Source organism: Rhinolophus sinicus, chromosome X (assembly GCF_036562045.2).
Source record: "Rhinolophus sinicus isolate RSC01 chromosome X, ASM3656204v1, whole genome shotgun sequence".
NCBI lineage: Eukaryota > Metazoa > Chordata > Mammalia > Chiroptera > Rhinolophidae > Rhinolophus > Rhinolophus sinicus.
Window position 1 is genome coordinate 50034818 of NC_133768.1, and position 25611 is coordinate 50060428.

At 36.3% G+C, this 25611-nt stretch overlaps 1 protein-coding gene across 1 annotated transcript in view; it reads left to right on the plus strand.

The window, feature by feature from the left end:
* LOC109437982 (sodium/hydrogen exchanger 2) overlaps positions 1–24943 on the plus strand; it is a 68606-nt gene extending 43663 nt beyond the window's left edge. The window contains exons 4-5 of the mRNA XM_019717536.2: positions 11300–11512; positions 24727–24943. Coding sequence (XP_019573095.2) covers positions 11300–11512; positions 24727–24943 — 430 coding nt within the window. The remainder of the gene's footprint in view (positions 1–11299; positions 11513–24726) is intronic.
* Positions 24944–25611: the final 668 nt, after the last annotated feature.

Consider the following 25611-nt stretch of genomic DNA (forward strand, 5'->3'; position numbering starts at 1 on the left):
TATTTCAGTGCTCTCTGATTGGGGGCATATTATTAATGACTGTTATGTCTTCTTGTTCTATAGTCCCCTTTACCATTATGAAATGTCCATCTTTGTCTCTTGTTATCTTTTTCACCCTGAAGTCTGTTTCATCTGATATCACTATGGCTACACCTGATTTTCTCTGGATACCATATGCTTGGAGTGTCAATTTCCACCCTTTCATTTTGAGTCTATGCTTGTCCTTGTAGCTGAGATATGTCTCTTGGAGACAGCATATGGTTGGGTTTAGTTTTTGATCCAATCTGCTATTCTGTGGCTTTTTATTGCTGAGTTCAGTCCATTTACATTTAGGGTCATTATTGATATGTGAGGATTTCCTATCATTCTATCTTTAGTTTTCTGGTAAGATTGTGTCTCCCTTGTTTCTTTACCTTTTTGTTGTTGTCTTTTATTTCTGTGTGGTGGTGTTCTATGATGTTTCCCTCTGTTTCTTCTTTTCTTACAGTATATATTTCAGTTCTGGATATTTTTCAGTGGTTACCATTAATTTTATGTAAAAGAAAGTTTGATATTTAGAGTATTACGTTTTCTTCAGCATGCTTACTTTCTCCATTCCCATATTCCGGTTCAGGCCTTTACTCTCCCCCTTTTTATGTTTTGGTTGCTACAAATTGTCCCTGTTGATCGTGGTTGAATAGCCTCCTTTAGTATTTCTTGTAGTGCAGGTCGTGTATTAGAAAATTCCCTCAGCTTCTGTATGTCTGGAAAGGTTTTTATTACTCCTTCGTATTTAAAGGATATCTTTCCTGGATATATCATTTTTGGCTCATAATTTCTCTTTCAATATTTTGAATATTTGGTTCCACTTCCTCCTGGTTGTAGAGTGTCTACTGAGAAATCTGATGATAATGTAATGGCCTTTATTTTGTAGGTTACCCTACTCTTTTCCCTGACTGCCTTGAGGATTCTTTCTTTGTCATTGATTTTAGACAGCTTCAATACAATGTGCCTTGGAGAAGGCCTGTTGGAATTGAGGTAATTAGGTGTTCTATTTGCTTCTTAGATTTGAGGATCCAGTTCTTTCCACAAGTTTGGGAAGTTGTCATTGACTATTTGTTTGAATATACTCTCTGTTCCCTTCTCTCTTTCTTCTCCTTCTGGTATGCCCATTATTCTTATATTGCTCTTTTTGATGGAGTCAGTAATTTTTTTAGAGTTCTTTCATTTCTTTTAAGTCTCAAGTCTCTTTCTTCTTCCATCCGTTTCATTTCTAGATTTCTATATTTGATGTCACTGACTCTTTCCTCCGTCTGGTCAACTCTGCTACCTAAGCTGGCTATTTCATTCTTAATTTCTTCTATTGAGCTCTTAATCTCCAGAAATTCTCTTTGATTCTTTTTTAAAATTTCAATCTTTTTCGTAAAATGCTCATGCTTTTCTTTGATTGTGTTTCTGAGTTCATTCAACTGCCTTTCTGTGTTTTCTTGCATCTTGTTGAGTTTTTTCAGAAATGCAATCTTGAATTCTATGTAATTTAAGTCACATATTTCCATATCTTTAAGTTCATTTCCTGGAGACTTTTTACTATCTGTCTGAGCTGTCTTGTTGCCTTGGTTATTCATGGCAATTAATGATTTATTATTTCTCTTCCTAGACATCTACAGGAGTGGGTTCTTCAACAGGTTGATAGGAAGAGGTCTTTCTTTTGTTTTCCAGTACGTATTGGTAGAATGTTTTATTTTCGCTGGGAACTCAGACCTTTTTTTCTCTTTCACACTGTAGTGTTATGTTTTCTGTGCACTATTCCAGCTTCTCACACAATGAGGGGATTTCCTGGAAGGCGGGCTTCTCCCCTCTTAACAGTTTGCCTGGGTCATAGGGCAACACGTCCCTCTGGGGATATTTAGATCTTTTGAAGTTCCAAAGCTCTTCCTGCACCAGATTCAGGGCCCATGTGTTTTATCAGTTCTGTTTACTCCTGCAGGTTCCGCCCAGTTAGGTGGGGCCAGGAGCTGGGTTAGTTGTGAGAATTGGCCCAGAGCAATTGCGACCACCACCACCACAGCTGGTCCTGCCTCCACAGCTCCCTCCCCTTTGCTGGAACTAGTTGGGCTGCAAAACTTTGTGGACCACAGTTTTCAGAACTGTAAATATTCTGTTCTTTTTATCTGACAGTGCTACTCTTCCGCTTCTAGCACTGGGCAGGTAGGGGCAGGGCGAGCTCTGGGAGTGTAAGGAGGGGGCGGCTAGTCTTAGTTCCTAAGGCTTCCGTTCTCTGTTCCGCATTGAGGGCTTAAACCTCTGTTTTTAGCCTTCTTCCCTCAGTCTTTTCTCCGAGGTCTCTGCTGTGAGCATTGGGTTCAGCCGTGTTATATGCTGTCCCCTCAGCCCTGTGGGCCATAAACGGAGCCCTAGAAGTCCCAGTTCTCTCTCCTGCAGCTTCGGTAGTTCCGGGATGTGGCGCTTGGAGCACCTAGCTAGGTCTGTGTCCTGTACCCGCATGGCTCTGTCTCCGTACTACTCCCTTCCCACTTCCCCTGCTCGTGCAATTTGCCCCCCTATAGGTGAATTCAGTAGTTAGCCTCTTCATCTTGCCTGTCTGCTGTGCAGGGAGTACTTTGTGGAGTTATAGTTGTTTTTTGTTGTAAATTCCAGGGGAGATTTCCAGAGGCTCACCTCACGCCGCCATTTCGATGATGTCTCTCAGAATCTATTCTGCTTTTAAAATGTCCTGAAAGAAAACAATTCTACATGAATCTCAGCCATTTAAAAAATTAATTATGGTAAAGATTATAATATAAAATTTACTGAATTAACCATTATTAAGTGTACATTTTAGTAGTGTAAAGTATATTCACATTCAGCCATTTTTCTTGCTTAAACCTGTTTTGTGACTAAAAGTCTTTTTGAGACTAAAAGCCATACTATTCTATTAAAAGGCTCACTTGTTGTTTTTGTACTCTTAGAATGACAACTCTAAGATGTGAAACAATAAATAATGGATGAAGATGGGCAATTTTGTAACTGTTACCTAAATATCAAATCTTATCAAATACCAGTATGAAATTATACTTAAAAGGCAAAAGAGAGACTGTTGTAGGAACTGTAGCCAGATCATCAAAGGTCATCATTTTTATTTTTATATAATGGAATAAGACTAAAGAGAAACATTCTTTGCACCAGCAATATGAATTACTTTTATTTTGTGATAAAATACAATTTTTGAATTTCTTTCATGCAAAGAAATATTTAATTTCTGTCTTTTATGAATTTTAACATTATGAAATCACTAAGCTATTTTCCCTGACTTTATTATGTAAGCCTATGAAAGCAAATAATATTAGGTGTTAATTGGTTGTTAATATATGGTGAGGCTTTTATTATAGCTGATGCAATTAGTATCTCAAATACATACTCACTTAGCTTCATTTCTAACTTCCACCATTAGGAACCTATTTAGGCTGGAGTCTAGATAGTCACATTGGGTGAGAGTCTCTGGGGTTAGAACGGGTTCTAGTCAGTCTTCTAAAAATGTTCCTGAGACTACACTTTAATTCAAACACCAAGCAAGTATTTATGAGATCCTACTACTGTGTTTCCCTGAAAATAAGACCTAGCTGGACCATCAGCTCTAATTCATCTTTTGGAGCAAAAATTAATATAAAACCCGGTCTTATTTTACTATAATATAAGACCGGGTCTTACATAATATAAGACCAGATATAATATAATATAATATAATATAATATAATATAATATAATATAATATAATATAATATAATACCAGGTCTACTATAATATAATATAATGCTGAGTCTTATATTAACTTTTGCTCCAAAAGATGCATTAGAGCTGATGTTCCGGCTAGGTCTTATTTTCAGGGAAACATTGTGTATGCTTAGTGCTGTTCTTATCGTTATGGGAAGTAAAAGATAATTTTAAAATAAAGTTCTGCTTTCAGAGGTCTTATAATCTACTTAAATGAGACAAAACATACACATGAAATAAAGGTTGAGAACAAAGGAAGATAGGAAATACTTAAATGTATGATTAACAACTAAAAGTACTTACCTGCTGTCGTGCATGGGCATTGGACAAAATACCTGTGGAGAACGGAAAGTCTGAGAACTAAAGGAAAAGCAGGAAGGGGGGTAGGGAGACAGTATGTTGGCTTATTGGCTATATCAACACTGAAATCCTAGAGGCTGTAAATATTTCCTGCTTGCTTCCTCCTTTTGCCTTAATAACTTCTTTTCGTCTTCAATGTCATTAGATATTGCACAGCTTCTGATTCATAGTATTAGTTTGGTGCAAAAGTAATTGCAGTTTTTGCAATTATTTTTAACATTTTAAACCACAATTACTTATGCACCAACCTAATAACTGCTTTAGGTGATGAGAACAATTTGTAACTAGCTACTCATTAAATATTCCAGAAAGTGGTCATAAAGCACTTAATTTTTTTATCTTATGGATATGTGAATATGCTTTATCCTTTTCCTCCCCCCAGAATTGTGATCTTCTATAATACAATGTTTCTTGTATGTTTTTTGTTTCACTTATTAACTAACATACCATAGATGCTTGTCAACAAAATAACTGGAATGTTTAAAAATTTTAGAAATATTTTTATTTAGGACCTTGCTTGTGGATTATAGTCCAAGAGCAGAGCTTCAAAAAGCCTTAAAACAATGCTCTAAGTTTGGAAAAATGAGGGGTGATTAGATAGGCAGAGGAGTGAGCAAAAGTACAACTGGTACGTTAGAAATTTTAATTAGGGTACATACAGTTCAATGATTAACAGTTTTACATCAAATGGAAGGAATGTATTGTGGATAGAGATGGGGCCACATGTTAAACCTAACAAGCTCAGGAGACTGAAAATAACCACATAGGATGGTGTGAACATAAAAATTCCAACTAAGGTGAGCCATGGCTGGAACTCACATCCTTGGCCTGTAACTTCCTTGACAAAGGTCAATCTTTACCTTAAGTGAGCCTATCTGCTGTATTTTTGCATTTAAGATAACATACCCCCGGAATGTCAGAGTAATCCCTTTTTCCGGACCCCCCAGGGGGCACCACCCACAACACCAGAGGAGGAAACTACAATATCTCTCGTTGTTATTTTGTTCCCCAAATACCATCTCTATGTGCTGTAAAACACTATTAACTATCTTGTACCCACCTATGTAAAAGAAGTGTCTGTCTCTCCATTCTCTTTTTATCCAATCCCAGAGATTTCCCCGCTTTGCTTTCTCCTACCCCCTTAATCTACAACCAATGGATTTCATGTAACATTCCTCCTTTTATTCTAACGTATAAAATAAGTTGCAAAACGGCCATTTTCTGGAGCATTTTCTCAATCTGTTGAGACTCTGCTTCCCGGCAATTGTCATCAGTTTGGCTCAAATAAACTCTTACAAGCTTTCTCTTAGGCTGGGTGATTTTTTGTTGACAGTATAGAAAAGATAATGTTGAGCTGCCATGACCCTGGAATCAGGAAGTTTTAATTAAGTTCTGGAAACAACTAAATTGCTTCGAAATGCTTTGAGGTGATTTTTATCAGGATGTAGAAAGAACAGTCACTGTTATTGATCTTTAGTGTTGAAACTATGTAGATTGTCTGTGATTATCCCCCATGGTTTGGGCCTTAGTGATAAATTTTAGAAAAGCTCATTGTTCTCTCTAGGTTGCTGATTAGATCAGAGAAGCTGAATAACTTTTCTTTCTTTTGCTCAATATATATTTATTGAATATGTTTTATTCATTTATTTATTATTAATATTATTTTACTTTGTGTAAAAGAAAGAAAGAAAAGTTAGATTTGTAAAATGTTTTGTGGATTGATAAAAAATATTGTCATTTGATAGTTTTATTAAATGACTAGTAGCCCAACTTCTAGCACTAGGTGCTACATACAAAATCTGTATAGGGATGCAACCTCTTTTTAATTATTAGAGCTTGTTGATACTTTAACACTATATTAATGGTGAAAGCAAATAAATGGTCTACATTGATAGTCTAATAAATTGCCTAAAAAGAAAATTGTTCTCATTGTCTTTAAAATCCTTGTTATGATATCTCAAAAACAAAACAAAACTGTATTGTTAGAATTTGATTCCTAAGTGGCTTTAGTTCACTGAAATATAGCATTCATCTACCCTTTTTCTTTTAGATTTGCTGAAATAAAAAAAAAGGGTAAGGGGGATCGAATATATGGTGATGGAAGGAGAACTGACTCTCGGTGATGAACACACAATGGGATTTATAGATGATGTAATACAGAATTGTACACCTGAAATCTATGTAATTTTACTAACAATTGTCACCCCAATAAATTTAATAAAATAAAATAAAAAAATATTTGGAATTTCACAATTAAATGGGAAAGGAATAAAAAAGAATAAGAGCAACAAAAAATCAGGGTCTCGAATAAAAGCACCCTGTTATATATAGCAGAGGGGAAAGGAATAAAAGGTAGGGGCATGACACCTTATAAAGTAGATGATGATTATTGCCAAATTACCAAATGGGAGGTGCCAAGCTATAAGAAGACAAATTTAACTTATGCAGGCCATCTTTGTTTGTTTTGCATTAAGAGCTATAGGAACCATATCTAATTATTACTGATGAAGATTTGACATGGATATCTTTTGATAGGTGTTCTAAATTCAAGATTCTAGTACTAGCCATTACCCAGAAAGGTAAATAGTTATAACTTAATTTCATAGCAGTTTACTATTGTACCATATACAGTTTATTATGCAAGGTGTGCAGAGTGTGTGAAGTAAAACATACCCGAAAAATTTCGAGTCTAATATTTTACCATAGATTTTGTTGTGTCTTAGATCTTTGACTTTTACTTATAAAGTACAATCTTGGGATGCTTATAGTAACATTTTATTGCATGAGAAAGATATTAAGACCTTCTTAAAATATGAGAAGTGAGTATTTCTGTGCAGGGTAATTTTTGTCTATTTTAACATGAAGTGGCATTGTAATAGAAAGGCTGTAAATTCTGAAGTTTGTCAGAGTTGGGTTCATATATGTGCTCTGCAACTTGCTAGTTGTTTAATCTTGGGCCAGTTAGTTAATTCATTTACACTTTGTGTGTAATTATAAGATTATGAGGATTAAGTGGAATAATGTATGAAATGTGACTAGAATATAGTAGGCACTCAACATTAGCATTTCTAAATATTTTACTAGGAATGTGCTACATTTACTTGTTAATAAATCAAAATACATTTTGATCCTGCTTTGTCCCTCAGTTTTACTTGAATAATGTTATTTACCTGACCTTGCTACCTTCATGAGCTGTTCTTTCTCTGGCTAAAAGAAATAACTGAATCATATTTCTGGTTTCACATAATGGATATTTCATCCCCACCTCTCTTAATACATTTTTATGTGTGTCATTTCTACAAAAGATTTGGAAGTGACCTGAGTGCATGTGAGGAGTTATATTAAAACAACAGCTAGTTTATTTACCTTTTATCTCATAATTGTCTTTATGAGACGTGTGATTGTATGTGTGTCTATACTTACAAAACAGAATAAAAAGAAAAATTACAATTAACCTTTGAAAATAATCAGTGTACATGCACATTGTATATCATAGATTGATATTTTTACTGTCAGAGAGATCTCATATTATCTAAGATTATAAAGTGATTGAGAATAAGAACCACATATGGGGGGAAATCACACAATGTACCATATTGCTCAGTAAATACTAAACAGCAGCAGTTGGGAGTTGCCTTAGAACAGATGTGTTTGATCATTGTGGATGACAAAAAGGGTTCTATGGAAAATAACTTCACAGGGTGACCTGATCATAAATTCCTAACAGGGTAGGTCATGTTGGGTAGTCATGCCCCAGGCGTATAACTTATTACAAAAGGTTTATGTTTGCCTTAACCAAGCCCTGTCCATTGTTTCTGTGCATCTAGTTAACACACCTTTGAAAATGCCTCTTTTCAGACCCCTCAAGAGAGCAAGTAATCTTAACTATCCTGTAATCTTATCCTCATCTTGCTTTCTTCCATTTTCATGTAATTTTCTTTACCTCTCCTTCTTAATTTCAAATGCATAAAATAAACTGCAAAAGTGTTATTCTCTGGAGCATTTGAGATCTTGTTTCCTGGCATGTGATGTCAGTTTGGCTCACATAAACTCTTATAAAAATTCTCTGCCGGTTTGGACATTTCTGACATTGACATCATAGTGCATTTATGGTGGCAATAATACAGAGAGTGCCAAAAAATGTATACACATTTTAAGAAAGAAAAAAAAAACTGTATTAAAAGTGTAATACTCAATATATACCAAAAACAAAAGATGAATTCAAGTCATGTATATACATTTCTTTGACACCTCCAGTATATTATGGGTAATATTTTAGTTAGTTACCTCCCCTAAATATTCAAAGATGCAAAGAACTATCCTGTGCTGAACAACACCAGACAACATGTAGTATTTCAGGAATTTCAGCAGATGCCCAATGTAAATCTTACTTCCTGAGGATTTCATTATTCTATTTCTCTCAAACAATCAAAAATGACCCAAGATAATGGACATTTGTGATTATTAACCTGCTTTAATTTTTTTAAAAAGCAGAATAGGAAATAAGAACAAAACCTGTATGTAACAGGTGGGAAAACAAGAAATTTATGATAATTATCAAGTCACCAAATACTGTTTGTTATAAGAAATTATTAAACATAGTGAAAATAATAAGGAAGCTAATTCTCTTGAGATTAATTAGTACTTGACAATTCACCTAAGGCTTTTGATGCCCACATTATTTTTAGATATTGTTAATATTATTCAGGAACTGGTTTAAATAATAAAAAACAAATGCATTTTTACTAGCCAAATAAAACTAATTATTCATGAGACTCCCACACTTATAACAGGAATTCAGCTTTCATCTTCAACATTTGCACACAAAACTGCAACTGAAAGGAAAGAACCTGTAACAGATTGAGAGCAATGGTTGGCTATCACATTTTTGAAAAGCTGGTCATTTATTTGTTGACCAAGTCTATCTAGTTAAAGTAGCTGGGGCTAAAATGAAAATAGAGCAATTACACACATTTAAAAATTTTTGTCCTAGAACATTGAACATCATCATGGAACTCTTCCAGTTTTTGGAGGAAATACCAAACTATTTAGAGAATAAAGCAGCAACACCATATAATAATGGCAGTAGAATCAGCTGTTTAGACCCAAACTGACTGGAGATGAAAAATGCAGTTTGACAGAGAAAACAACATACATTGGTATCAATGCTTGATTCTGAGTGTAACGAATATTTTGAAATTATATCTTTAAAAGTCGAAATAATCCATTGAAAAAGTCCCCTTGTAAATTGTTGTGAGGAGAAAAGAAAGGAAAAGTCAGTGAAGCTTATTATATTCTTCTCTTTCTTCCAGAGTAGAACAGTTTACCAGTGTTCCTTAAAAACGAAAGGGGGGTTATATTGCACTGATGCTGAATGTCAGATAATTTCAATACCCAATTAATGCAAGAAAACATAAAAAAGCAAGTCAGTAAGAAAAGGTAACTTCCAAGGAATGGAAAAGCAAAATATGTTGATTGAACATGTCACACTTGAAAAGCATGAGTCATCATTCACACAAATGAAATACCTTCTGTATATATGAAATATACATCGAGGTGGTTAAGAGCATGGGTTCTAGAGACAGTTTGATTAGATTCAATCCCAGCTCTGCTACTTCCTAGTCAAGTGACCTTGAGAAAGTTATTTAATTTCACCAGACCTCACTCACCTGTATAATGGAAACAGTAATAGTATCTACCTCATAAAGGTCAGTCTGAGATAAAATAGGTAAAACACTTACATGATATACTTATCACAAATTAAGCACTTAAGAAATATAAGCTATACTTATATATAGATATGTATATGTATATTTAACCTCATTTGTAGGTCAAAAAGAAAAGAACAAGGATTAAACTTGTCAAATGACCTTCTAAGTCATTAACTGTCTTAAGTTGGTGTGCCTTTTTTAACTGAATTCCATGGGTTTAATTGGACTGGAGTAACCCCAAAGGGCCTGCAGTAAGTTTCAGGAAAACTGTCAATCAGTTCTTGCTGATATTAAAGGAAATGAAGGTGAATTAGTCTTTTCAAGGCTCCTTTTGTGAGTCTGGGTTTAACCAAAGCTAAAATTTGAAATTCCTTGTTGATCACTGCTTTCCCTACTACTTTTGGTTTTGTATATAGTAAACCTCTGGCTATTTTCAGGGTAGATTTCCAGATAGATTAGTTTAGACTAAGGATTAACAACCTATGGTTTTTATGCCTTGAGTGTCACATTACAAGATTTAGAATTTTTTGTTTCATCTGGGCTGGTCCTGGGCAAAACTGAGGATTTAAGAAAGCTGACTCATAACCTCAGACTCCATTCCAGATTCCTAGTTTATCATTCTTACCCTCACGGCTTTTAATGTGAATCATTTTTCTGGGAGTTTTACATTAAAAACAAAAGGTTATACTAGACATGGAAGAACATCCGTCTTCTCTAAAATGAGTGCAGATATATGGATGGCTATCAACCCTCCCCACTTCTTAAGTACATAATAATTTAAAAGTAATTCAACATGGGGTGCCAACAGGTTGTTGCTCATCCCATATACAATGTTACCCCTCCAGCTCTGCCCCCCTCACAACTGTTAGGAAAATACCTAAATATCTGACCCTTAAATGAATTAAAGTAGGAAGTAAGTCTTGCAGGCTGGAAACTACTTTGGTGGGTTGAAAGGTGCCATGAAATAGTTTTAAGCAAAGCTTGGAAAGGATTATTAAAGAAGAGTACAAAAAATAATTTTGAAAGCGTAGTGAATAGAATAAAAGCAGCAAAAACCTCCCTCAGCATCAAAAATTGCTTTATTGATGACATTATAATGCTTTAGAGGTTACACGGATGTATTTCTCATTCTTACACCTGCCTCTTAGTGATTTACTGCCAACTAATGATTAGACTCTGTCCATGCAATCCTATTTAAGGACGACAGATTAGACCATGCTAAAGATGATAAAGTAAGCAGGTGGTTCTCACACACAAAAGGACATAGAAACTGTCATTTATTTTGAAAACTAAGTATTTGATAGTCTTAGAAATGTTATTGAATAAAGTCTGAGGAAACATGTTTTTCATACTTTGAAACAGAGTAAGATATCTTAAGTAACAGTAATCCTGGTTTAGTCTTCAAGAACATTTGCGTGATCACTTTCCCTTAAAGTTAAGTGCAAGTGTTACCCTTACATATTTTTTCCCTTCTTTAGAATTATTGCCTGTGCTACGAGCATAAAACACTATGTGGAAGCTAACATTTCTCAGAAGTCCCATACCACTATCAAGTACTTCATGAAGATATGGAGTAGTGTTAGTGATACTCTTATGTTCATCTTCCTTGATGTTTCTACTATTGGAGATAACCATGAATGGAATTGGCCTTACATTTGTTTCACTGTCATTTTTTGTCTTATTTGGAGAGCATCAGATATAGGGAATATTGTTGCTTAAATAAACTATGTCAATTGAATTTGGGATGCATTCGAAGCAAGAAATTTAAAATTACAATATGCTATATTTGCTTTACTTCTCATAAGCAGACTATTTTATATCTCCTTTTATATAGAAGGTACATAATAGAAAGGTTAAAAATCAGACTTTGAAATCAGATTAACTGAATTCAAATCCTAGCTTCACTACTTAGACTTATGTATTTGAGAAAGTTACATACTCCTGCTAGGCCTTAGATTCCTCAACTGTAAAATGACAGTGATAATACTATCAACTTCTGCCAGCTATTGTGAGAATTGCATGACATACTGCAGTCCAGGAGCTTAGCATAGAGCATGGCACATCATAAGCTATTTGTAAATGTTAGGTTTTACTACTACTAATAATAATACTGCTGCTGCTACTATTATAAGTACTAATGCCATTGTAATATAGTATGATATAATAAATATGTGTGCTCCTAAGAATTACTTAGAGTTCTTAGTAAGAACTACTACTAATAATTAATACTCAATACTATTACTATTGCTAGGGTGAGAGCTGAGAGTTTTCTTTCATTCTTCTCTTTCTGAATTTTTATAACCCCCTGACTCACCCCAATTTACAAAGAAGGAGTAAAAGTCACCACTGCCTTCAGCGCTGTTGTTACAACTTCCTAGCCTAGCACACACATGTATGCACATTGTTAATGTCTGTATCAGTGCTATTAAAGCACTTACTGTGTCTTCGAGAATGCTGACTCTAGCAGGAAAATACATACCATCCGTGTTTTTTCCTCAAACCCTAGCAGAAGCTCAGTGGCATCTGGTGCCGCCAAACCACACCTGCTATATGACTTTACTGTTGGCTGCAGCTAAACCTTCTTAGTCCAATGTTGATATTTTAAAAAAATATTCTATTTGGACTTCGTGTCAAGATGGCAGAGTAGGTAAACACTGTGCTTGCCTCTTCCCATGACAACATCAAAATTATAACTAAACTACAGAACAATCTTCATTGACAATTGACTGAAGTCAAGCTGAATCAAAGTTCTACAACTAAGGATATACAGAAAAAGCTACCTCAAGACTGGTAGGGGGGGCAGAGATGTAAAACAGGCTGGTCCCATACCTGCATGTGACCATTAAAAACTGGGAAGGATATCTTGGCAGTGGAGGTTCCCTCTGGAGAAGCAAGAGGTCCCAGCCCCACACCAGGCTATCCAGCTCAGGGTTCCAGTGCCATGAAGAGAAGTCCCCATATCTTTTGGCTATGGAAACCAGCAGAAATTGTGAATGAGTGAGATGGAGGGCATCTCCAGTCCCAGGTGTTCCTCTAAAAGAGCCCACACCTGGACTTACTCACTGGCAGACTCACTAGCTGGTGGACTCACTCACTCTGAGCTCCAGTGCTTGGGCAGCAGCTCAAAAGGCACCAGGGACATATAGGGAGGAACTGAGTTGTGGGGCCTCAGGGCAATGTCTGCAGGGCCAACTTTCTCCCAGACAGAAGTGCCAGTTGGAATCATCGTTTCTTTGTTGAGCCCTCCCTCTCACAGCATGCAGATATAGGTGGCCACCATATTTGAGTCTCTATCAACTTAGCTAACATAATTTCTTAGTCCCACCGAAGTGATTCCCTGAGACCTTGCCCTACCTAACTTTTGGTCACAACCAAGCCATTTCCAGTGGTTTTTACATAGAAATGCCCTGTCTTGGCTCATGCTTCTTACTTTCCTAAAATCTATCAAAAGGTCACAACACCCAAACAGGCAGCATCTGGCTTTGGTGTGTCCCATACCACTTACTCAGCAGCCCCAAGCCCTGCAATAGTGGCAGCCAACCTGTGTTCATGGCTTAGCTTCTCTAGGCAGTGCCAATTTCAGTGTGGTTAGTGGCTGCCTGCAAATTGCTTTGTGGCTCATGCCAGGTGGCCTCAGTACTGGCAAGCCCAGTAGCCAGCTTCAGACTGAGCTGAACATCACCTGGATGCCTCTTAGGATGACACACACTAAGGGCAGATGGGGCAGGTACCATAGCCTGCTGAAATCAATCCTGTTCCATAGGGTCAGCCTCTACATGACAACTTCTCCACTGTAGTCACAGCCAGTCCTCAGAAACAATCAGCCTGAGGATCAGTCCTTATCATTGACATACAAAGAGCAACCAGGACTCAACTACAACAGCAGGACACACACAACCCACACAAGGGACACACCTGGAATACCCACCGCACATGACAAGGCAGACTGCATCATTGGGCCCCACAGGAAACCTACTATGTAAGGCCACTCTACCAAGACCAGGAGACATAGCCCTACCGAATACATAGAAACAAACACAAGTAGGCAGCCAAAATGGAGAGATAAATAAATATGTCCTGAATGAAAGAACAGAGCAAAGATCCAGAAAAAGAATAACTAAACAAACTGGAGATAAGTAATCAACCAGATCCAGAGTTAAAAACACTGGCTTTAAGGAGGCTCAGTGATTTCAGAGAGAACTTCAACAAAGAGACAGGAAACATAAAAAAAAAAAAAGTGCAGATAGATAACATAAAAAAGAATCAGTCAGAAATAAAGAATACAATAACTGAAATGAAAAGTACATTGGAGGGAATCAATAGTAGATTAGATGAAGCAGAGGATCAAATCAGTGACATAAAAGATAAGGTAGCAGAAAACACCCAATCAGAACATCAAAAAGAATTTTAAATATGAGGACGTTTTAAGGGGCTTCTGGGAGAACATCAAGTATACCAACATTTGCATCATAGGGGTATAAGAAAAGAGAGAGCAAGGAATTGAAAACCTATTTGAAGAAATAATGACAGAAAAATTCCCTGACCTGGTGAAGGAAATAGACATACAAGCCCAGGAAGTGCAGAGAGTCCCAAACAAGATGAACCCAAAGAGGGCCACACCAAGATACATCATAATTAAAATGCCAAAGGTTAAAGACAAAGAGAATACTAAAAGCAGCAAGAGAAAGGCAACTAGTAACTTATAAGGGAGCTCCCATAAGGTTGTCAACTGATTTCTCAACAGAAACTATGCAGACCAGAAGTGATTGGCACAAAACATTAAAAGTGATTAATAACAAAGACCTACAACCATCAGTACTTTACCCAGCAAGGCTATCATTTAAAATCGAAGGACACATAAAGAGCTTCCCAGACAAGCAAAAGCTAAAAGAGTTCAATACCACCAAATCAGTATTACAAGGAATGTTAGAGGGACTTCTTTAAAGAAAAGAAAAAAAAAGATAGAAAATATGAATAATAAAATGGCAATAACTACATAGCTATCAATAATTACTTTAACTGTAAATGTGTTAATTCTCCAATCAAAAGATAGGGCAGCTGAGTGGATAAGAAAACAAGACCCTTACATATGCTGCCTACATGAGACTCACTTCAGATTGAAAGGCACACAGAGACTGAAAGTAAAGGGATGAAAAAAAATATTTCATGGAAATGGAAACAAACAAAAAAAGCTGGTTTGGCAATTCTTATACCAGACAAAGTAGACATTAAAACAAAGGCTATAGCAACACACAGAGAAGGACCCAGTAATCCCACTTCTGGGTATTTATCTGAAGAAATCCAACATGCTACTTCAAGGGGATGTGTGCACACATGTGTTTATTGCAGCATTGTTTACAATGGCCAAGATGTAGAAACAGCCTGGGTGTCTGTCAATGAATGGATGGATAAAGAGGAGGTGGTACATATATACAATGGACTATCGCTCGGCCATGTGAGCGAATGGCTTCTTGCCATCTGCAGTGGCATGGATAGACCTGGAGGGTATTGTGCTGAGTGTGGTATGTCAGACAGAGAATGACAGATGCTATGTGATTTTGCTTATATGTGGAATCTATAGAACAACACAAACAAACAAAACAGAAACAAACTCATAGATACAGACACCATTTTGATGGTTGCCAGATGGGAGGGGTTTGGGGATGAGTGAAAAGGGAAGGGATTAAGAAGTACAAATTGGTTATTACAAAGTAGTTATGGAAATGCAGTGTATAGCATATAGTCCATAATATTGTCCAAGAATATAGTCCATAATATTGTAATAACTATGTATTGGTGTCCGACGGGTGCTCTATTTATCAGCAAGTGGGTTGGGTGGCAAGGTGAAAAAAGTGAAGGGATTAAGGAGTACAAATTGGCTGTACCAATTTATATTCCCATGCTAAGCAAAATAAGTCAGACAAAAAGTTGAGAATCATATGACTTCACTCATATGTGGGATATAAAACTGAAAGCAACAAATGAACAAGACAAACAAATGAAGAAACAAAAACTCATAGACACAGACAACAGTTTAGTGGTTACCAGAGAGTAAGGGGGAATGGGAAAGTGATAGAAGAAGGTAAAGGTGGTCAAATATATGGTGATGAAAGGAGAAGTGACTCTGGGTGGTGAACATACAATGCACTGTATAGATGATGTATTATTGAAATGTACACTTGAAACCTATATAATTTTACTAACTGATGTCACCCCAATAAATTTAATAAAAAATAAAACAAAGTACATCTGCAAAAAGAAGAAGAAGAAGAAGAAGAAGAAGAAGAAGAAGAAGAAGAAGAAGAAGAAGAAGAACAACAACAACAACAACAACAACAACAACAACAAATTGTAGTTACAAAGTAGTCATGGGGATGTAAAGTAAAGCCCAGGGAATATAGTTAATAATATGGCAATAAATATGTATAGTGCCAGGTGGGTACTAGACTAAGTCAAAGTGATCATTTCTTAAGTTTTGTAATTATCTAACCACTATGCTGTACATCTGAACTTAATATAAAATAGTATTGAATGTCAACTGTAATTGAAAAATTAAAAAGGCAGAGAAAAAGGTGAAGGAAGGGGAATAAGAGGTCCAAAATTTTAGGTATAAAAAAAACAAGTCATGGGGATGGGGATGTAATGTACAGCACAGGAAATATAGTCAATAATATTGTGTCAGGTATGGTGTCAGATGGTAGCTGGACTTATGGTGATCACTTTTTTAGGTATATAAATGTTGAATAACTATGGTGCACACCTGAAACTAATATAATATTGTGTGTTAGCTATATTTTAATAAAAATCTTTAAGAAAAATTTAAAAATCCCATTGGTACTAAAGTGAAATACACATGTGCAGCATATTTTTCATCCTAAAAGCATCACACCTTCATTGATAAATTCAGCTGTTTCTAATCTTACATTTTATTGTCTGCATAGGAATTCAGTCTATAGTTTATCATATTTTCTTGACATTTCTATATTTAATTTTATCCTCCTCCACAAATGAATAGCATCATGGCTGTAATTTCTTTGGAGGCTATGAAACTTACTCTAGCAATACTGAGCAGCACATTAGGAAAGTTGCTTATGATTTTAAGGATGTAATACAGAATTGTACACCTGAAATCTATGTAACTTTACTAACAATTGTCACCCCAATAAAGTTTAATTTTAAAAAAAGAATGAATAGTAAAGCTGGCCAGGGTGTCTTTATATCAAAAAATGTGTTTATCTTGGCTATTAACAGTGAAACCAGTTAAATGTCATGCAAGTTCATAGAAGGCAATTTCTAATCTATTCTGAGCCCACTGGAAAATTTCACTAGGGTTGCAAAATGTTCTTTTTTATTTAAATATGGTTTTCAATAAAATTGGAAGAAGTCTACTTCGTAATTATGTACTATGAAAAGTAGCTGACAGAAAAGAAAAAAATGCCAGGGATAATTGAGTTTTTTCTATAAAATGTTGAGACCTAGAAGAGAAAATGTTAGAGATAGAAGTTAGGATTTCTATAGTTTTGTATATATAGTTTTGTGTGAAAATTCAAGAGACAAAACAATCTTGTTTCCAGTACCACTGTATTTACAAACTATAATGTGTAGACAGTCTCTCCCTCTGACATGAGAAGACATGAAGGAAGCCCTATCATAATATAGTTAATGAGGTGTCTATAACATCATAATCCTTGCATCACAATTTAGTTTAAGATTATGCCTATATAAGCAGAGTAGAGATGAGCTGGATACAGGCCATAGGAAGCCATGGTATTTGTTTTTCCTTTGGATTTCAGCTGTATTAAATCATATTATTTTTCAATTCTATTAAATTAGAAGGTTTCACAAGTTGATGCATCTGAATTTTCTTTCTTTTTGGTTTGGGGGCCCACATAAGACCTGTGATAAACAAAACTGAAAGGTCAACATCCTGGCAATATGTCAGTATTGCTAAAACAATACACCTAAGTTGAACAAATGCCGTTTGACTGAAAGTAAGCTGAATGGCTTTTCCATTTATTCAAAATGGTAATTTGGCCTTAAATGAATATACTGTCACTAGCAGTGAGTTCAGGTAATTTTAATATAGCATAAGAGTGGTTAGAAATTTGAAATTCTATTGTATACGATTAAGCATGGTTGGAACAACTTATAGTATGTTCAACAGTAGGAGAATAGATAAAACAAACTTATAAAAATAGTAATATAAACATAGTCATATGTGGCTTTGCAAAGTTTTATTCTAAACTGTTAGCAGTAACTTTCTCTGGAATGGTGACATTATAGATATTATGTTCTTCCTTTGCATATTTGTATTTTTCTCTCAGAGCTTACTCTGATTTTGTAACAATGAAAGAGAATTAAAAGAGGTAAAGAGTATTTTAAAAGAAAATTTAAGAATATGAAACTTTTATAGAATTTAGTTTTTATGTATTTTAGTTAATTATGCCTGCTCTAACAGTTTGACTGCTTTCATTTTCTGGAACTGTAAATATTTAAATTGAATTAAAATGTTTTTAAAAATAGAAAAATAGACCAAAATTCTTAATCACATATAGAGGTTGCAAGACTACTCCCACAGCCCTCCAAATTGCTGTATACTCCAATAAAGAGGATCTGGGATTTTTTTCCCAAACAAATCAATTTTGGCTAAATTGTCTGTTGGCCAATTTATTTCAGCTCATATTTTGTATAAGGATCCCTACTTTCAACTCACCTGTCTAGGAACCTCGCATTCTCATTCTTATCTTGAAGTAAGTTGTCTGATAAGCTTATTCACCACAACACATTCGAAATGTAATCACTAGGAGTCAGATCTGTGGGACAAAGATTTAACCCATGTTTTTTTAACAGTACTGGTATGTGACCAAGCATTTACTTCTCTCATGCTTATGTCTAGTTTTTTTAGACTATAGACAAGTGTGAATAATAAAATATTTTGGCTGAGACTTGAATCTCAGAACTTTAGACTCTGTATAGCAGGGGAAAAACTGCTTTTATTCAAAGCTTTGAACTTTCTGGAGACCTAGCTCATTAAATGTTAAAACCAGCACGGGTCACATTACTTAGCTTTTAGTTCACTAGCTTGGGTCAGCTCAACTGTATTAATAAGACTGAAGATAAATGTTATATTCTGTTTATAGAGACTGCTTTTGCAGAATATCTCAGGTACTCCACATGGGCCTAAATAAAGGAATTGCACTGCTTTAATTCTAAAAATCTGAGAACACTCAAAAGGATGAACCAAACTACAACCAAAACAAAATACATCTACTTAAAGAAAGCTCTCTGAAAGTAATTTTAGGAAGTAAAACTTTTTTTTTTTAATCAAAGTAATTTTGTTTTTTTAATAATGTATACAAGTATGGTTGGATTTTTGCAAAGATATTTGAAAGAAAGAGTCCATAGTTATAAAAATATGGAAATTAAATAGCTATACCAGTGTTACCTTCATATATTAATATGGATTTAGTTTAACTGTTATTCCATTGTAAATATTATATGCATTGTAATGTCTACATACCAGGTAGACATTTTTCAATTATATATAACATATTTTATTTTTAATGTCAAACAAGGTTTTAGGCCTTATTAAAATCTAATACTGATAATATTTTAATGAAATAAATATGATTGGTTATGTATTGCTATTTTGATCTTTATTTAGAAATTTGTGACTCATCAATTTATGAGACTTGTTTAATATATTTCACAACTATATTTTAATGATTGTTCTACCTGAAAAAATATATCATGAAAGATGTATAGATCTAAAAGGAAGAAGGTCATCAGTGGTTGTGATGACTTTATGCTGATCAACATATTTAATCCAAATAACTATGCTTCACAAGTTTTTACTGAAATGTTGATAACAAATATTTGGAAACTAATTGGAATTTTTTTACTACTTATTTATTTGTTTACTTTGACATTCCATATTATTTTATATTAATTTCAGGTGTACAGCATAGTGGTTAGACATTTATATAATTTAAGAAGTGATATCCCAATCTAGGAAAGTACCCACCTGGAACTATGCATAGTTATTACCATATTATTGACTATATTCTCTGTGCTTTACTTTTCATCTCCATGACTATTTTGTAAGAACCAATTTGTACTTCTTATTCCATCCCCGTTTTTACTCACCACAATATCCCTCCCATCTAGCAACCATCAAAATGTTCTCTGTATCTATAAGAATTTCTGTTTTGTTTGTGTATTTTCTTCTTTAGATTCCGTATATAAGCAAAATCACACTGTATCTGTCTTTTGCTGTCTGACATATGAGATGTGACAATTAAGTTCGTGAACTTGTTGAAACAATGTTGCTAACCTTTTTTGATATCAGAGGGATTATTCTTTATGAATTTGTACCAACTGGACAAAGAGTTAACCAAGTTTACTATTTGGAAGTGCTGAAAAGGCTGCATGAAAAAGTTAGACGAAGTTTTCTCCAATAATTCATGGCTTTTGCACCATGACAATGCACCAGCTCACATGGCACTGTCTGTGAGGGAGTTTTAGCCAGTAAATAAACAATTGTATTGGAACACCCTCCCTACTCACCTGATCTTGCCCCAATGACTTCTTTCTTTATCCAAAGATAAAGGAAATATTTGAAAGGAAGATATTTTGATGATATTCAGGACATGAAGGGTAATATGAAGACAGCTCGGATGGCCATTCCAGAAAGATTTCCAAAATTGCTTTGAAGTGTGGACTAGGCGTTGGCATCGGTGCATATCTTCCCAAGGGGAGTACTTCAAAGATGACCATAGTGATATTCAGCAATGAGGTCTGTAGGACTTTTTCTAGGATGAGTTTGCGAACTTAACCGCCAGACCTCGTACCTCACTCAGCACAATACCCTCCAGGTTCACCCATGCTGCCACAGATGGCAAGAACCCATTATCTTCCATGGCTGAGCAATATTCCATTGTATATATGTACCACCTCCTCTTTATTCATTCATCCATCGATGGAAACCCAGGCTGCATCCACATCTTGGTCATTATAAACTATGCTGCAATTTACATATGGATGCCCTGGCCCTCATGAAGTAGCGTTTTGGGTTTCTTTGGATAAATACCCAGAATTGGGATTACTGGGTCTTTCTTTGTCTCTTGTATAGCCTTTTTTTAAATGTCTATTTTATCTGGTATAAGAATTGCTACCTCAGCTTCTTTTGTTTGTTTCCTTGTGATCACACAGCAGCCTAGCCGTCTGTCCCCCCCAACCTAAGGAAAGAAGAAGTTGTGGGACTGTGCCTCTCTGGGGTTGAGTTTATAATATCCTGAGTCTCTCCACCTGGTCTTCAAGAGAAGGGTCTGCGGTCAAAGACGAGTAAGATTCCTCGTGGGAGTGACAACTCAAGCCAGTCGGGACCCCGTTGAGACCCCAATGAGCTGTAATAAGAAATAATAAAAAGGAGCCTTGCCCTCCTTCCTCTTGTTCTTGTGGGAAGCTGCTGCTTGCCACTGCTACGCCCTCTCACCTTATTATGAGAGAGGCCCATTAGAGCGTTAAGATCAAGCTCTTTCTGCTCAGCTCATGGGACAGTTTCACCGCGAGAGACTCTCTCCCCCAGAGTGGTGCATACCGCACCTTAGTCATCTTGGGACGACATACTTCGGCTGCTTTGGGACAAATAATTGGGTATTGAAATCATTTTTTTTAATTGGTGTAGGATTTTCACAGACCCTGCCTCTAATCATGTAATGTTCATTGTTTGTAATCAATAAATACTGTCAGTGACTCGATTCGGAGCTCCAGTCTATTGAGGCTGCGAGTCCCTTGGTCCTCTGTGATTTAACTGTATATGAGTCTCTGTCTCTTTATTATAGTTTAACCCTCGCCGCCTCCCTCGCCTTCCCACGGCTTGTGTTGTGCAGGATGCACCATTTCCTCTTTCATGGAATATCTTTTTCCCACTTTACTTTCAGTCTGTCTGTGCTTTTCCATCTGATGTGAGTCTCTTATAGGGAGCATATGTAAGCGTCTTGTTTTCTTACCGTTTAGTCCACCCTATGTTTTTTGATTGGAGCATTTAGATCCATTTACATTTAAAGTAATATGTAGATATGTAGTTATTGCCATTTTATTGTTCATATTTTTAATTTATTATTATTATTACTATTGTCTTAAAGAAGTCCCTCTAAAATCCCTTGTAATACTGGTTTGGTGGTGATACACGCCTTTCACATTTTCTTGTCTGGGAAGCTCTCTTTATTCTTCCATTCTGAATGACAGTTTTGCTGGGTAGAGTAATCTTGCTTGTTAGGTCCTTGCTTTTTATCACTTTGAGTATTTCCTGCCAGTCCCTTCTGGCCTGCAAAGTTTCTGTTGAGAAATCAGCTGAAAGTCTTATGGGAGCTCCCGTGTAGCTACGTAACTTGTTTTCTCCTGATGCTTTTAAAATGGATCTTGAGATGCTGAGCGAAATAAGTCAGACAGAAAAAGCAGAGAACCATGTGATTTCACTGATATGTGGTATATAAACCAAAAACAACAAAAGAACAAGACAAACAAATGAGAAACAGAAACTCATAGACACAGACAATAGTTTAGTGGTTACCAGAGGGTAAGGGGGGTGGGGGGGTGGGAGATGAGGGTAAGGGGGATCAAATATATGGTGATGGAAGGAGAACTGACTCTGGGTGGTGAACACACAATGGGATTTATAAATGATGTAATACAGAATTGTACACCTGAAATCTATGTATTTTTACTAACAATTGTCACCCCAATAAATTTAAAAAATAAAAAAAATTACGTCTTTGACTTTAACCTTTGGCATTTTAATTATGATGTCTGTTGGTGTGGGCCTGTTTGGGTTCATCTTGTTTAGGACTCTCAGCACTTCCTGGGCTTGTATGTCTATTTCCTTCACCAGATTAAGGATGCTTTCTGTCATTATTTCTTCAAATAGTTTTTCAATTCCTTGCTTTCTCTCTTCTCCTTCTGGTACCCCTATGATGCAAATGTTGCTATGCCTGATGTTGTCACAGAGGCCCTTTTAACTATCCTCATTTTTTTTTTAATTCTTTTTTTGTTTTGCTGTTCTGATTGGGTGTTTTCTGATACCTTATCTCTTAAATCACCAATTCAGTCCTCTGCTTCATCTAATCAAGTATTGATTTCCTCTAAAGTATTCTTCATTTCAGTTATCGTATTCTTTATTTCTGACTGGTTCTTTTTTGTATTCTATCTCCATTTTTATGTTTCCTATCTCTTTCTTGAAGTTTTCCTTGAGATCATTGAGCATCCTTATAACCAGTGTTTGGAAGTCTGCATCTGGTTGTTTGCTTGTGTCCATTTCATTTAGTTTTCTTTTCTGGAGCTTTGTTCTGTTATTTTATTTGGGACATGCTTCTTTGTCTCTCCATTTTGGCTGCCTCCCCCTGTTTGTTTCTATGTATTAGGTAGGGCTGCTATGCCTCCCAGTCTTAGTGGAGTGGCCTTGTAGTATGTGTCTGGTGGGAGCTGGTCACCAGAGCAGGTGTTCTAGCTGTGTCCCTTTTGCGGGTTGTGTGCCCTCCCTTTGTATTTGAGCCTTCATTACTGTTTGCAGATCAGTGGGAGGGATTAACCCTTAGGTTAAGGGTCAAATATTTATTTTTGTGAGGACTTGCCATGACTTTAGTGGAGGAGATATTGTGCAAGGGCTGACCTTACAGAGCAGGGTTTGCTGTAGATGGGCTCTGGCACCTACCCAGTCTGCCCTTGGGGTGTGTCATCTTGGAGGTGTCTGGATGATACTCTGGCTTGGTCTGAAGCTGACCACGTGTGCCAGTGCTGGAGCCTCCTGGGAAGGGACCTGCTGCAGGCCAAGTTTAGCCACAGCCTGTGCCCTGCCCTTGGCCACCTGGTTTATTCCACAAAGCAATCCACGGGTGGCCACCACTCTCACTGGGATTGGAGGTGCCTTGGTAGGCCAAATCTTGAACCAAGGCTGGCTGTCACTAGTGCTGTACTTGGGCTTTTCAGCTAGAGGTACAGGACATGCCAATGCCAGATGCTGCTTATTTGGGTTGTGTGAATCTAAGAGACTTTAGAAAAGTTCATAGCATTAGCTAAGACAGATTTTTTGTACAGAAAAGCCACTGTAATTGGCTTGGGTTTGCCCAAAAGGTGGGTGGGGTGAGGTCTCAGGGAATCACTGGGGCAGGGCAGAGTGATAGTCAGTTTGATGGAGACTCAGATATGGCATCAGACTGCATCTGCATGTAGGGAGGGGGAATGCTCAACAAGGAAATAATTGCTTCTGCCAGCTTCTCCATCCAGGAGAAAGCTACCCTCCATCCTTCACCCTGAAGTTAGATAATTCAGTTTCTTTTGATATGTCCCCAGTGCCTTTTGAGCTGCTGCACCAGTGCTGGTGTTCAGAGCGAGTGAGTCCATCAGTGAGTAAGTTCCTGTGTGGACCCTTTAAGAGCAGCATCTAAGACTGCAACCCCTATCTGTTTCTCTCAGTGACGATCTCTTCTGAATTTCACAGCCAGAAGTTATGGGGAATTCTCTCCCCTACACCGAAAACTTGGCAGGGGAGCCCGCTGTGGGGCTGGGGCCCCTCACTCCTCCAGGGGAAACCTCTGCAGTTAAGATATTCCTCCTTATTTTTAATGGTCACATGTGGGTGTGGGACCAGCCCATTTTGTGTCTCTGCCTCTCCTACCATTCTCCAGGTGGCTTCTCTTTTATGTCCCTACTTGTAGGGCCTTGGTTCAGCTAAACTTCAGGTGATTCTCAATGATTGGAAATAAATCTTTTAATTGTTTAATTCATTTAGATTTTTAAATTATTCGTCACAAATCCTTAGAATTCCAGTTTAACATGAATTTATTATAATACATTTGCAACATTTTTCTTTCTGTTGATTGATTATTCAACTATTCTTTTTGGAAAATTTAGGAATTCTTGTGCTGACCTTCTTCATAAGCAAATGTCATGTGAATACAGTCACCAGGAAGGACCAATTTATTATAGCCTATGGAGGACTTAGAGGACCAATCTGTTTCTCCCTTGTTTTCCTGCTTCCAGAATTTTCCAGAAAGAAACTGTTCATAGCAGCAACTACAGTTGTTATCCTATTTACTGTTATTGTACAAACAATAAACAAATAATTGAGGTCATGGAATTTGAAATCTTCCACTTAGATGGAAATGAATGAGTTAACATCCTCTTTCAGGATCTTGAACTGAAGTAGTTTATATTTTGGAAAGACAATAATAGTATGAAATAGTTTCTAACATAAACAGAACATTTACAAAAACCGAGGTGGAATTTATTTTTATATCACTAGGGGAATGGGAGACTGCATCATTTATTTAAGTGGTTGATACCATTAGCTTTAGAACAAATATTACATTTTAGGTATTTAAAAAGTTAAGGTTGGTGTTGACAGCGGAAGAGGAAATAAATAAAATGCTTTAGTAATTTCCTTATAAGACCATTTTTTCTCTTGAATTATGTCTTTGGCTTGTCTGTATCGCCATTTCTCTCTAATTGTCAATTCACTGCACTTTAGTTTGACAAAGCTGGCCAAAAGAATGTTGGAAAAAATGTCTAAAGACTTACTCAGTAACTGAGTGAGATAGTATTTCAAACTTGGGCTAAAATTTTTAAACTAAGGTAACAATGGTGGATATTTGTGTGTGTGTGTGTGTGTGTGTGTGTGTGTGTGTGTGTGTGTGTGTGTTAGGTTAAGATAAGACAGAATATGTGAGTTTGGCAGGCTTCCCTTTAAACAAAATAACTGTTTCTCTAAAATGGGTTATGGTTTCTTAGTTTT